At 37.6% G+C, this 11,842-nt stretch overlaps 4 protein-coding genes across 4 annotated transcripts; 1 reads left to right on the forward strand and 3 right to left on the reverse strand.

Annotated features, from left to right (window-relative positions):
• Nucleotides 1-1,161: 1,161 nt before the first annotated feature.
• On the reverse strand, nt 1,162-3,916 carry LOC133711504 (probable LRR receptor-like serine/threonine-protein kinase At3g47570). The gene is made up of 3 exons (XM_062137613.1): nt 3,840-3,916; nt 1,649-2,463; nt 1,162-1,535 (listed from the first exon to the last, which is right to left on the reverse strand). Exons 2-3 carry the CDS (start codon nt 2,382-2,384, stop codon nt 1,162-1,164), a joined length of 1,110 nt encoding a protein of 369 aa, XP_061993597.1. The 5' UTR covers nt 2,385-2,463; nt 3,840-3,916.
• LOC133711505 (putative receptor-like protein kinase At3g47110) lies at nt 2,830-3,597 on the reverse strand. The gene has a single exon (XM_062137614.1). The coding sequence runs from the start codon at nt 3,595-3,597 to the stop codon at nt 2,830-2,832; it is 768 nt and encodes a 255-aa protein (XP_061993598.1).
• A 1,319-nt stretch (nt 3,917-5,235) lies between the features above and the next one.
• LOC133710241 (peptide chain release factor PrfB3, chloroplastic) lies at nt 5,236-10,012 on the reverse strand. The gene is made up of 6 exons (XM_062136262.1): nt 9,758-10,012; nt 9,255-9,472; nt 8,731-8,928; nt 8,051-8,260; nt 5,771-5,951; nt 5,236-5,557 (listed from the first exon to the last, which is right to left on the reverse strand). Exons 1-6 carry the CDS (start codon nt 9,918-9,920, stop codon nt 5,283-5,285), a joined length of 1,245 nt encoding a protein of 414 aa, XP_061992246.1. The 5' UTR covers nt 9,921-10,012; the 3' UTR covers nt 5,236-5,282.
• A 1,032-nt stretch (nt 10,013-11,044) lies between these two features.
• LOC133711506 (putative F-box/FBD/LRR-repeat protein At4g03220) lies at nt 11,045-11,842 on the forward strand. The gene has a single exon (XM_062137615.1). It carries the CDS (start codon nt 11,045-11,047, stop codon nt 11,840-11,842), a length of 798 nt encoding a protein of 265 aa, XP_061993599.1.

The raw sequence follows: 11,842 nt of genomic DNA on the forward strand, positions 1-11,842 counted from the left end.
TATTCCACATTTGCTAGAACAGATATATACTGGTTCTGATGGAATTGGAGCTAGTTGTCATATTACCTATTCCAACCTAAATGAATGAAACATTACCTTATGAAGCCTATCATCTAGGAAAAAAAAAATTTCTTTTAAAAGCTGACTTGCTTCAAACTAATACTAGCAGTGCAACTTTGTGTGTGGCAGAGACTATGTTAATTTTGTTCTAACGTCTCTGTTCTTACCCTATTGATTTTCTTTATATTATTGTAAAACTTGAAGGAAAACAAAATGCAGTAAAAGTTGATTAGTTTTGTTAAATACTGCATCTTCTTCAATAAGAAACTTCCAGTAAAGGACTAGTACTAATAGTAATATGTTTTGCCAGCACCACTGTTTTAGTTACAATAATCAAGCACCAAGGTCCAAGGCCAGTAAGCAGAACCAATATTGATTCTGTTCTAAGGTCTCTGGTCTTCTCTGTTTTCCTCTATTTTGTTCAATCATATATATTGATTTTATTCTGTAATTGTATTTTCCCATTTGCATTTCAGTAATTACACGCCAAGACAAAGTTCATAATCTAACGTTGATTTTTTCAAACATCTCGTACAACATCACATGGTGTGTTCTCATTTCCAGGAAGTTAAGATATGACAAGCAAATCAATTTGATGTATTTTAATGTCTTCTAGTTAACCAATTATGACAAATTGCTCAATTACACTTTTTCACATAATTAATTCTACTAGGGAGACAATTTTGAAAGAAGATGCTTGAAATCGTTTGATAAAAAGTTGTCTGTTCTAAAAAAAAAAAAAATTATTTCAGATATATGCATGGGGATTAGATCTAAAAATTAAACCAAAATTGGGATCAAGTATGAACTCTTCAAACTTCAGTTTGCTGCAAGCTGGGTTGATGCACTAAAATTGATCAAACTGACAGTTCGAAGTTGATTCCCCTCTTCACTGATCCTAGTGGGATCATGAGTTTCAGACTTGGGATATATAATAGATTTATATAAGATGTTACTCTCTTTAAATCTTTTCATTACATGGGCTCAAGGCCTCAAACAGCAATTAGACAGCATATATACCCCTAATTGTGTACATATAAAATACAACAAGCATACAGTACATATAAAAGCCTTCACATATCAGTAGTATTTTAGAAGGTTCTAGCCAAGAAGATTACCCCTAATTGAGTGCAATTCGGTGGCAGCATCACTGATATCCTTTCGGTTTGTTGAGGATTCGGCAGAACAGGCAATTCCAATTCCAAATATCAAAGTCAAGCACTCCTCAATTTTCTGTGCTGTAACACTCAATTGGCTGCGAGCTTCTGTGACATTGGCGGTGCCTTCTTGAAGAACTAGTGATTCTGAAATCTGTGAAACACGTTCAGGGAGAGTAGTCTTCACATAATTATGAAGATTCAAGCCATCACTGAACATGTGGTCAGTGGGTCTCTTCCCTGTAAACATTTCAAACAAGAGAATACCAAAGCTGTAGACATCCCCATATGTCGACACTTCACTTCCCATACCATACTCTACAGTTTAAACATTGTGATAGTCATTTGTCACTTCAATTGTACTTAAAATAAAATATCACTCGTGAAATGGTAAATGAGAGAGATGGATGTGAAGAATATGAGGAAGCTACCTGGAGCGGCATAACCAACCGATCCTCTGATTCCGATGGAGCTTGATTGATTTATAGAAACATTATTGGTCGGTTCTGAGAGAAACCTTGCCAGCCCAAAGTCAGAAACATGTGCAGTCAACTCTTTGTCCAAAAGAACGTTACTTGGCTTGAGATCACAGTGAACTATCGGTGTTTCACAGTGGTTGTGAAGATAATCCAATGCAGAAGCAACATCAATGGCAATGTCGAGCCTCTGAACAAGACTTAAAAGTTTGGGTGCTTCTGTCACCTCTTCATTTCCAGAGGAAGGATGCAACCACTCCTCTAAGCTCCCACCGTCCATGAACTCATAAACAAGAGCCTTAAAATCATTGCCACTGAAATCAATACTTGAGCATGCAGTTAGAATCTTAACCAGATTTCGATGTCTGATGTTTCTCAATGCCTCACATTCGGAGATGAAACTCTTAGAAGCTCCCCGATGTAACATATTAAACACCTTCACAGCCACAGTAACACTATCTTCAGCAAGAATTCCTTTGTAGACAGACCCAAAAGCACCCAAACCAATCAAATTAGCTGAAGAGAAGCCATCAGTAGCTTTTAGAAGAGTAGCATATGAAACTTGCAAAACAGAGTTCCCAAAAGTGTTTAATTCAGATTCTTTCCTTTTCTTACGAAGAAGGAAAAAAGACAGCACCATAGCCAATCCCAAAAGAGTGAACCCAGAGACTAAAGAGATAATTAGTCTCATTCTACGAGACAACCATCCTCCTTTGGACTCATTAGTCTTGCACACAGGAAGTCGAAGATTAGCAATACCGCCACAGAGCCTAGTGTTTCCAGCAACTGAAGTAGCACTTCCATTCTTAAAGACACCGCCAGTCGGTACTGCTCCCCAAAACTGATTGAAGGATAGGTTCAAATTCTCCAAGTTTCCAAGACGCTCGAAAAACTGTGGAATATTTCCTGACAAATTGTTGCGAGAAAGGTCCAAATCTCGAATCCCTCTCAATTCCTTCATAGATGAAGGAATATGCCCCAAGAAGAAGTTGCCTTGCATGTGTAGGAATTCTAAGCTCTCACAACTACTTAGACTACTGGGAAGTTCTCCTGATAACAAGTTGTCAGAAATGTCCAATACACCTAGATTCTTCAATTTTCCAATCTCCATAGGAAGGGAACCAGTGAATTGGTTTCTATACAATCCCAAAATTGTTGATAAAGATGGAAACATGAGGAGGTATCGTGCCATTCAGATTGTTTCCAGAAAGACCCAATTCTAGTAACCATTGGTAATTCCCTAGGCTGGAAGGGATGCTACCCTCTAAATTATTTTCTTGCAATTGGAGTACCGCTAACCATGTCAAGTTTCCTAGAGTGGATGGAATGCTACCCGATAATTCGTTGTTGTTAAGATACAGTTCCCCAAGCGTTGAAAGCCTCCCAATGTCAGTAGGGATGCTACCTGTGAAGGAGTTATCTCTCATAACAAGTAATTGCAAGCTAACAAGATTCCCTAATCCCGTCGGGATGCTTCCATGTAGTTGGTTTCCTCCAATTGTAAGGATTTGCAGATTGGTTGAGAGATTGGATATTGATTTGGGCAACGTGCCTCCAAACATGTTGTAGGCGAACTGCAAATTTGTTAGCTGTGTGGCATTGATCAGTTCTGAGACAAAACTCAAGTCACCATCTTTATCGCTTCCAAGATTATTATCAGCGACACTGAATATCACAAGGTTATGAAGATTTCGTATATTTGGCACCTGTCCAGTGAGTTTGTTTGATTGACATTGAAACGACACAAGATTTGTTGCATTGGAAATTGACCAAGGGATGCCCCCGGTAAATTGATTCTGGAAAACAGTAAGGATTTTAAGGTTAGGAAAAGCATTGCTCAAGTTTGGTGGTAGACTTCCTTGAATTTGGTTTTCTGATACCTCGAATTCAATTATACGAGACATGTTATACATGCAGGAAGGGATGATACCAGACAACCTATTTGCGGAAAAAGAAAAAATTGTTAATTTTCTCAACTGGCATAAAGAACCAGGAATGCTTCCTTCTAAGTTGTTAACAACTGTAGAAAATGCCTCGAGAGAAGAAAGGTTCCCCAAAGAAGGAGGGATCTCTCCTGTTAAATTGTTGAATTGCAAAATAAAAGTCTGAAGCTTTGACAAGGAACTCAGTATGGGAGGAATTTTACCCACTAGATTGTTTCTTTCAAGACGGAGAGTGATGAGTTTGAAGCAACTGGATATATTGGCAGGAATGGTGCCTGTTAGTGAGTTATTGTTTAGATGCAATACCTGCAATCTGTGCAAATGGCCAATTTGAGGAGGAATTTGAAGAGTGAAGCTGTTGTTGATTGTTTAAAACATCGGTTGTAAATAGCATTGCTCTCTATTGTGTTGTGTCCTAAATTTAACCTATGGTGTTTGTTGAAGTTGAAGGTGAGATGGCCAACGAACTCTTGCTTGATCCGTAGTTTTTTTTACTTTTTTTTTTAAAGAAAAACTGTTGATGTATAATAATTACCCCAATAACCATATGTTCAATGGTCTCTGTCTGAATCTATGCATAACCTTACTGTAGTTGTACACCGTACACCATCAAAGTCACAAAAGAGAATTGTGTATCCATAACCCAACTGTTTCTATGGAAAATTTTAGTCGGGCAAATTTAGTCCAGCTATGATTGAATCCAGCAACATGGAAACTGCATCATGACAAGTTTTCCGAGCACATGTGACTCTGTAGTCAAGTCTTGGTTTTGTTACTTCTTAATTACGTTTCTTTTACCAAATGAATGACCAAAGTTTCAACAACCACCCACTCATCCAAAAGACTTTGAATTTCAAGAATTCGCATATAATTTGATCATTAGAGCCTTAATTTCAAAGTTCTAGAATCTTTCCCATCTGTTCTTCCTCATTCTCTTGTGCTTTTGATGTGCATATTTTTCTTGTCTATTACTTTTACATTTTATGGTTATGTCTTAAAAGACAATATTAGTTCACTTTACAATACTAGTATGTAGGATAGGAAAATGGGGTTAGTGCTGCCTTTCAAAAGATGACTGACCGCTGAAAGTCTGTTGTCTGTGTGTGTGTGGTTACAGTAGTTACATACACAGCAAGGAAGACCAAGTTCATACAGTAGTTATTTGATTTTCCAGGTAATTTCATCGATGGTGTTAGTGATTCTTCATTTCTTAATCGCCGGGTAAAGAGGGAAAGGAAAGGTAAATGTCTTTATTTGTCTTTATCTGTTCCAGTCCAATGACAAGGAGAGGAGGCCAACAGCTTTACCAGGAGAAGCCCTGCAACGTCCGCCCCACTTGCAGCATAGCATGCTTCCACTAGACCAAACCCATTAGGTTAAAGATTCGATAGGCAGGATCTCCTTATGCGGTACCAGTCTTCTCTTAAAGCATCAATTGGCCATCTTTTTAGGCCTGACCCCTCAGCAAGAAGCACATTAGTAGAATCCGTCTTCCTATACAATATTTTCACTAGTATTTTGATGAACAGCTTTGCTAGTCATAGAGGTTCTAAATGTCAAAAACAGTTAATCTACCTAATGTTTCGAATCAACATAGAATTGCAGTTTCATCAAAAAGAGAAGTTAGAAATCTAGACCATGTCACATTACTGTCTTATGTTAATATGAGCAGCAATAAGAGGTTCAAGATTTCCATCCAAAACAGACATAAGGTCAGGTAGTTGGGTACCCGTTTTTACATCCTTGACTAACTTATGTGGATGAGACATGTATCTTCGAGTCTCCTTTTGCCACACATTGACAATCTCATCTTTCTTAATATCACTAGGCTTGTTAACTCCTTGTTCCAATGCAAGGATGAGAAGCTTGGCTTTCAATCGGTTCATGGCTTTCATCTTATTTGCAAAGTGGCTCCTCTCACCTGCACATAACAGGTTATATTAATTACAGAAACATTGTTAAAAACAAGAGTTAGAAAGGATTTGTTTGAAGTAAAAATAGGAAAACTGCAATAATGTTGTCACTCAGAATTTTTTGTTATGCTACTATATATTCCCTCCATAAATATGATTAGATCCTATTTACTTCACTGTAAGAATATATATAAGGGTTTCCGGTAAAAACCACCAAGCACCTGATGATTGGACACTTATGCCTGTGGGTTTATGGTGAATGTAAACTAAAGGACCATTTTGGCTCTGCTTTTCTTCAAGCTTTGATGGCAATACAATAACTAAATCTTCCTCGTCAATTTGTATGTCATAAGCTCGTCCAAGAAATAGAGGAACAACATCCACACTTGCTGAGCTAGCCGCCTGCAAGACATTCAATTTGAAAACTGTAAAACTAATGGTCAAGATTTTAAAGAAAATGTTGCAAGAATAATAACGATCAATGCTCCACCGAACGTCTACATTGCATAGTGCAATTTATTGTTTTAAGAGATCAAAGTTTCATCAACTTGAAGAAAAAGAATACAAACTAGTGTATGAGCAATCCACATCCCAAGTCTAAACAAGACGAAAAGAAACAAGCTACCAAGACCACCACAGATAGCAAACAAACTCAACAGCTAGCAAATCCTAACAAAATATCTGAAAGAGAAACCCTTAAATTCTGCAGTTACCGAAGACCACAAAACAGACCAAGTTCTTCCACCCCTACTGCCCCTAATTCTAGAAGACTCTTCCAATACGCTCTGTCCAGAAAACCGAAAAAGTTACCTAACAACAAATAACTCCATAAAGTTTTAGCATCTCTCCCTTACCCAAACCTAGGAACAATAAGAGACTCTAGGTTTGGACATCAAGGTAAGACTCTAGGTCTGGACATCAAGGTTATCCCAACAGATGATGTCTGCTACTCTATTCATTAGATTTGTCTAAACTTTGTACCTAGTCTTGAAGTCAATGAAGGTGTATTGTAAAAAACTGTAAAATTGTTGATTCCATTATTGTAGCTTCTATTGGTTACTGGCAACATATTATCAGAAGATCTTCACAAAAAATTAGACGATGACATGACCAAGGTAAACTAAACACATGAGCATTAGTTTTATGATTCGCATTGACCAAATCTAGTGAATATACAACATAAATATATATAATATGTTATATAACACATTACTTAATAAGTCTAACTTCCTGCTTTTCATCTTTGAAGAAAATGTTAATTACATAGTGCTAGTTCTGGACATAAACACTAAACAGACTGATATATACAGGTTATGATTAAATTCAAGTATTCTTGTAGCTAATCTACAACCCTCTTCATTTTTATTTTTTTTTGGAAGTTCAAACTTATTTAAAATTTAAAAGAACAAAGAGATACAAAAGAGAGCTGGAACCCAGCATAAGCAAGGGCACACCAGAAAACAACAAAGAGCAGGAGCGAAACTCCAAAAAAAAAAAAAAGAGGAGCAAAAAAAAAACTTCAAAAATAAGAGGAAAGTGCCTCCTAACTAAAACACCAAGCTAGTTACTAGAAAGTCTCCATTTAAGAAAGAGATTCATATTAGCACTAGAAGCCTTGGGGTTTAAAAACATCAGCTTGCATCTTATAGTGTTGAACGGTTGATAATAGCAGTAAGGATCACCACAGGAGGTTTAGACTCATTCTTGAACATCCTAATATTTCTTTCCCTAAACCCTATTCAGTTATACTCTACTAGGCAGTAAGCACTATATTCAAACACATATAAAAAGAAAAAATGCACATTAGGAGAAACCCTGGACCCCAATAACTAGGGCATTACATTCTGCATAACATAAAAAGCTTAACTGCCTTGAAATTGAACAAAAATTTGTTGCTAATATTTTCCAGAGGCCAAGTACAAAACAATTTATGCCAATAAATTTCAAAATTCAAAAGTTACTATCTGTTGCCCCAGCCAACAATCTAATAATCAAAGCCTTCAGTCAGTGAGTCCCCTTGATTTAACAAGCACGGAAATAGAAAACAGGAATTTCCTTGCCTTTGTGCCATGAACCACAAGAAAGAAACTCCTTAGTTTGCACAAACAAAAAAGGAATGGAAAATAGAATTTCTGTGATATAAATTGATATTAGCTAGGAGCTGGAGTGTCTGAAAACCTCATTATAACTGACAATGAGGACTGCTTTGTATGATACAAAACACCAGAAGGAAATCACCCTTGACCATGGGCAAGTACTATAGACTACACAGAACTTGATTCAGAACATGTGGTCACAGAACCTGTTTTCTTTTCTTCCCAAGTTACATATTTGGATCAGATAGTTCTATCCCGTTATCACTGTACTTACAAAATCATAGTCCATACTCCATAGCATTTTTTTCTTTTCAGTCACCAGTGACATCTTTTTTTAGGAAAAGAAAATACAAGCAATTCTGAAAACTTTAATATTGGATTGATATCAACAGGACAAAGTTGTACCTCGTGCACAGCAGATCCAGTTTTAGAATTTATGATGTAGTGCACACCTGCCTCTCCTGATAGATAACCAAAAGCAAACTCATGTTCAAACTCAATAGTTGCTGACTTGATGCCACCATTCGTGGAAGAATGCTTCTCTACTACCCTTCCTTTGTAACCTAGCTTTCTGGCCCATTTGGTATACATGCTTAGTAGTTGTTTTACCCAAACCTGAATTATAAAATTTACAAAATCAAGTCACAGAAAGATAAAAATGAGAGAGAGAGAGAGAGAGAGAGAAGGTCCATTCATGAAGTTTTATCAAGCTCTTGACCACATCCACAATCTTTTTTGACATTAAAAAATAAATAAGTCAAGATAAAATGTGGAAAAACATTAGTTTCATAGACTTAGGCTGACATGAGGTAATATCATATAAAAACTACATTCAGATTCCCCTCAAAGTGCCGACTTGCATGTTGTTTATAGTTCCAACACAAACCTTAGACTGATTTTAGGTTAATCAAAATTTATCCTATCCCTCTCCATTCATGAAATAAAAAAGTACTAGATTATGCACATTTTTGTGAAGAGTGGGTTAAAAACAAGGACTTCACATATAGAGCACCTTAGAGAGCATTCAAATTTGAGACTTTGCAGTATCTCTCTCTTGTATGGAAACAAATGGAAGATCATCTAACCTCAGGGTAGCCTGTGCCACCAGCTTTTATAATTAGACATGCTCCCTCCATGTCATATGGTCCCTTAAGAAGCTTGGAAATCTCATATTTATTCAAAATCTTGCTCATATCCAGAGATGCATCATATGCTTGCCTAAAAAGCCCATAATTGATAGCATCTATCTCTGCTAACTGTGTAATAAGTTTTGCTTCTTCAGCCTGCATAAATAAGCAATTGTGAATGTCAAATCCTCAACTTCAAATGAGGAAAGAAAAAATATGATTGAGCAACTTTTATACTTCAACATTTTGGTGGAGAGATAAAATTAATATGCAACTAGCACGCTTGACTAGTAAAATAATGGGTCCTCATGGCTATTGCCGGCACAGCCAAAGGGCTTAAACTTGTAATCCCTAACGATGCATCCTGCTAAAATTGATCGGACCTCCATATACAGACTACTCAATGAACTTAAAAGTGAGGTGGAAAAATCAATTGATAGAATAGTATAACCACAAATACACTAAGTTCGATAATGTGTTACCTTATATGTCAAGTCTCTGAGAGCGTCAACCACTCTAACACTATCAGCCAATTTGGCAAGAACCTCATTGGACTCAGCAGTGTCATCCCAGAGGTCATAGTCGCGTATCAGTTGTTCTTGCTCATTCCGTCTTCCTTCTTCAAGCTCCAGTGCCAATGGGGCCAACATCTCAGCTCGGAGAACAGCATCTTCAATCTTCTTTTTCAATGAAAATAATCCTAAACAAACTCAAAACCATCATTTTGAATTCCATGCAATCATTAACAGTAGAACTTAAAACTAGAGAAAATCATTAGATTATGGTCAGTTGCTTAATTTGCTAAAACAAAACCAATAACTAACAACCTGCTTTAGGGTCCTCATTTAAGCCATACCCATTTCCAAAGTTGAATTTTGAGATACAGGCAACCTTATCTCAGCATAAAATTGCTTAATTTTGAGTTGGGTCCACCCAATTCATAACAAAAGCTACAAACATAGACAGAAGGAGATAGAGAACATACCCAATTGTTTGTAGAACCTGTTCTTGTCATGGGCGCAGTGAGTGTGTAGAGACTGCTGGGTCTTTCTCTTGGAATGTTTCCACGTTGAGCTGCCGAATAAGGCAGCAGTGGCGGCGCTGCTGCTTCTCCCGCCATTTCTGACGAATGCGGACTCGGCGGCCATGCTAGCTCTTCTTCTTATTCGGAACACAAGAAGAGAGGAACAAGAATCAATCAAGAAGAGACAGACAAGTGTTCTTCCTTTCCTCTCTCCCTAGTCTTATCCTCACCATTCTTGACCGTTGCCAATGGGTTTATCTTATCACGTGCTTCTCACGTGGGCCTTAAACCCTTGGACATTTTTCACGGTTGACATGCATGTCAGCTTCTTGTCTTCCAAATTATGACCTAGCATGGTAACATGACATTTTTGTTCGTGGGTTATCAATAACGGGCAGCCATTAGGGGATGCATATATGTCATGGATAGGGCCGATCTAAGGGTAAGGCAACAAGGCAATCGTCTTAGGCTTGGGACGAGAAAAGGCCTCAGGACTCATGAATCATAATAGGCCTCGTTTCGATGGCAGGAAATCATGGTATGGAATGTGAATTAATTTCATTTTCCATGTAGAGGTGTCGTTTGTTTGTAATTAGAGATTGGAAATGAAATAAAAAAATGTGATTTGACAGGAAATTGACTCCCTCATAAAGCCTGAATTGAATTACCTAGTAAGGGGTGGTATTCTAATTCCATTCCTACCTAGTAAGGGGTGGTATTCAGTAATGTTCCAAACATCCACATAGAAATACCAAAACCTATTCCATTCCATATCGGTCTGGAAAGGAAAATAAATCATTTTCCTATTTTAACATTCCTGTCAACCAAACGGGGCCTTAGTGAAATGAGGTTGGTCATTACCCTCATCTCACTATTTCCCTCAATTAGTTGGTGTATTGCACTCTACTCATACATTAATTGTTTTCATGAGTGATTAAATAATTAGATTTTATCAAATAAAAATAATAATAAAAAAGGAAAGAAAAAAAAAAAGATATAGAGCCTAAAAAGTAAATCCTTTGGGTTATGGATTTTAAAACCCTATATGGGTTATGGATTTATATTCTTGGTGTCCTGGGTATTCTTGGTATTTTGGAGTTAGAAAACCCTATTTGTGTGCCTATTTAATGAACCTTCGGGTGCTTGTCAAGGACTTGACTTTGAGTCCTCTTAGAAACATAGCAAAGCCATCGTCATGCTCGATCAATTACTCTATTTTTGACCTAGCTATTAATTTTAAACCTTGCCATGGGAAACATATTTTCTTACTGTTTCACTTACAAGGAAGCTTCAGATCGGTGGAGCGAGGAGGAAGAAGAAAACAAGCGCCATGAGCAACGAGACAAAGCTTCAGTTGACAGAGTCAGCGGCCTCCCAGATCGGTGCATTTATGAGGAGGAAGAAAACAAGCACCATGAGAAGAGAAACAGTACTAACTTAGCTGACAGAATCAGTGATCTCCCAGATGATATGTTGCATCTCATACTCTCGTTCCTACCTTTCAAATCCGTCGGGCAAACCAGTGTCTTATCTCGAAGATGGAGTCATGTATGGTCTTCCTATCCCATCTTTGACTTCTACGACATTTTTACTGGTAATGAAGTTCTTCATCACCAGACGAGAGCAAGGATCATAAACACAGTATTGGCTCGCCAGGACGAAAACTATAATATAATGTGTCCATGCCTCAAAATTCCCTTCCCAAGCGGCAGTTTAGGTCAATTTCGAAGAGTTGGGGAAGATCCAAACGATGCTTGTTTTGCTAGGGTTGAGCAACTAGTACTGGACATATCCTTGAGTACTGAAAACACATATGTTTTGCCTCAATGCCAACTTAAGTGCCAATCACTAAGGAGTAGTAGCTGTGGGAATTCAAAGGCATGGCTAGGGTTTCCCTCTTCTTATGTTGTTTGGTCTTACCTCCTTTCACTTCAATCTTTGTCTCTAAGTCGTATGGATTTCTTGGATAGTAGTCATAGTACTAGCGCTTTGGATGTGGATTTATTTTCTGGTTCTTCTTCCCTTGTCTCGAAAAATTGGAGATAG

The sequence above is a fragment of the Rosa rugosa genome, chromosome 5 (genome assembly GCF_958449725.1).
Source record: "Rosa rugosa chromosome 5, drRosRugo1.1, whole genome shotgun sequence".
In the NCBI taxonomy this organism is placed as follows: Eukaryota; Viridiplantae; Streptophyta; class Magnoliopsida; order Rosales; family Rosaceae; genus Rosa; species Rosa rugosa.

Excerpts from the sequence above, each read along its gene's own strand:
- LOC133711504 (XM_062137613.1), bottom strand. The coding sequence starts at position 2,384 with ATGAGACTAATTATCTCTTTAGTCTCTGGGTTCACTCTTTTGGGATTG. Across the intron at positions 1,536-1,648 it reads GGTTGGTTATGCCGCTCCAG|AGTATGGTATGGGAAGTGAA; the intron begins GTAGCTTCCTCA and ends TTTAAACTGTAG.
- LOC133711505 (XM_062137614.1), bottom strand. The coding sequence starts at position 3,597 with ATGTCTCGTATAATTGAATTCGAGGTATCAGAAAACCAAATTCAAGGA.
- LOC133710241 (XM_062136262.1), bottom strand. The coding sequence starts at position 9,920 with ATGGCCGCCGAGTCCGCATTCGTCAGAAATGGCGGGAGAAGCAGCAGC. Across the intron at positions 9,473-9,757 it reads CAGGTTCTACAAACAATTGG|GATTATTTTCATTGAAAAAG; the intron begins GTATGTTCTCTA and ends GAGTTTGTTTAG. Across the intron at positions 5,952-8,050 it reads CTGGATCTGCTGTGCACGAG|GCGGCTAGCTCAGCAAGTGT; the intron begins GTACAACTTTGT and ends AATGTCTTGCAG.
- LOC133711506 (XM_062137615.1), top strand. The coding sequence starts at position 11,045 with ATGGGAAACATATTTTCTTACTGTTTCACTTACAAGGAAGCTTCAGAT.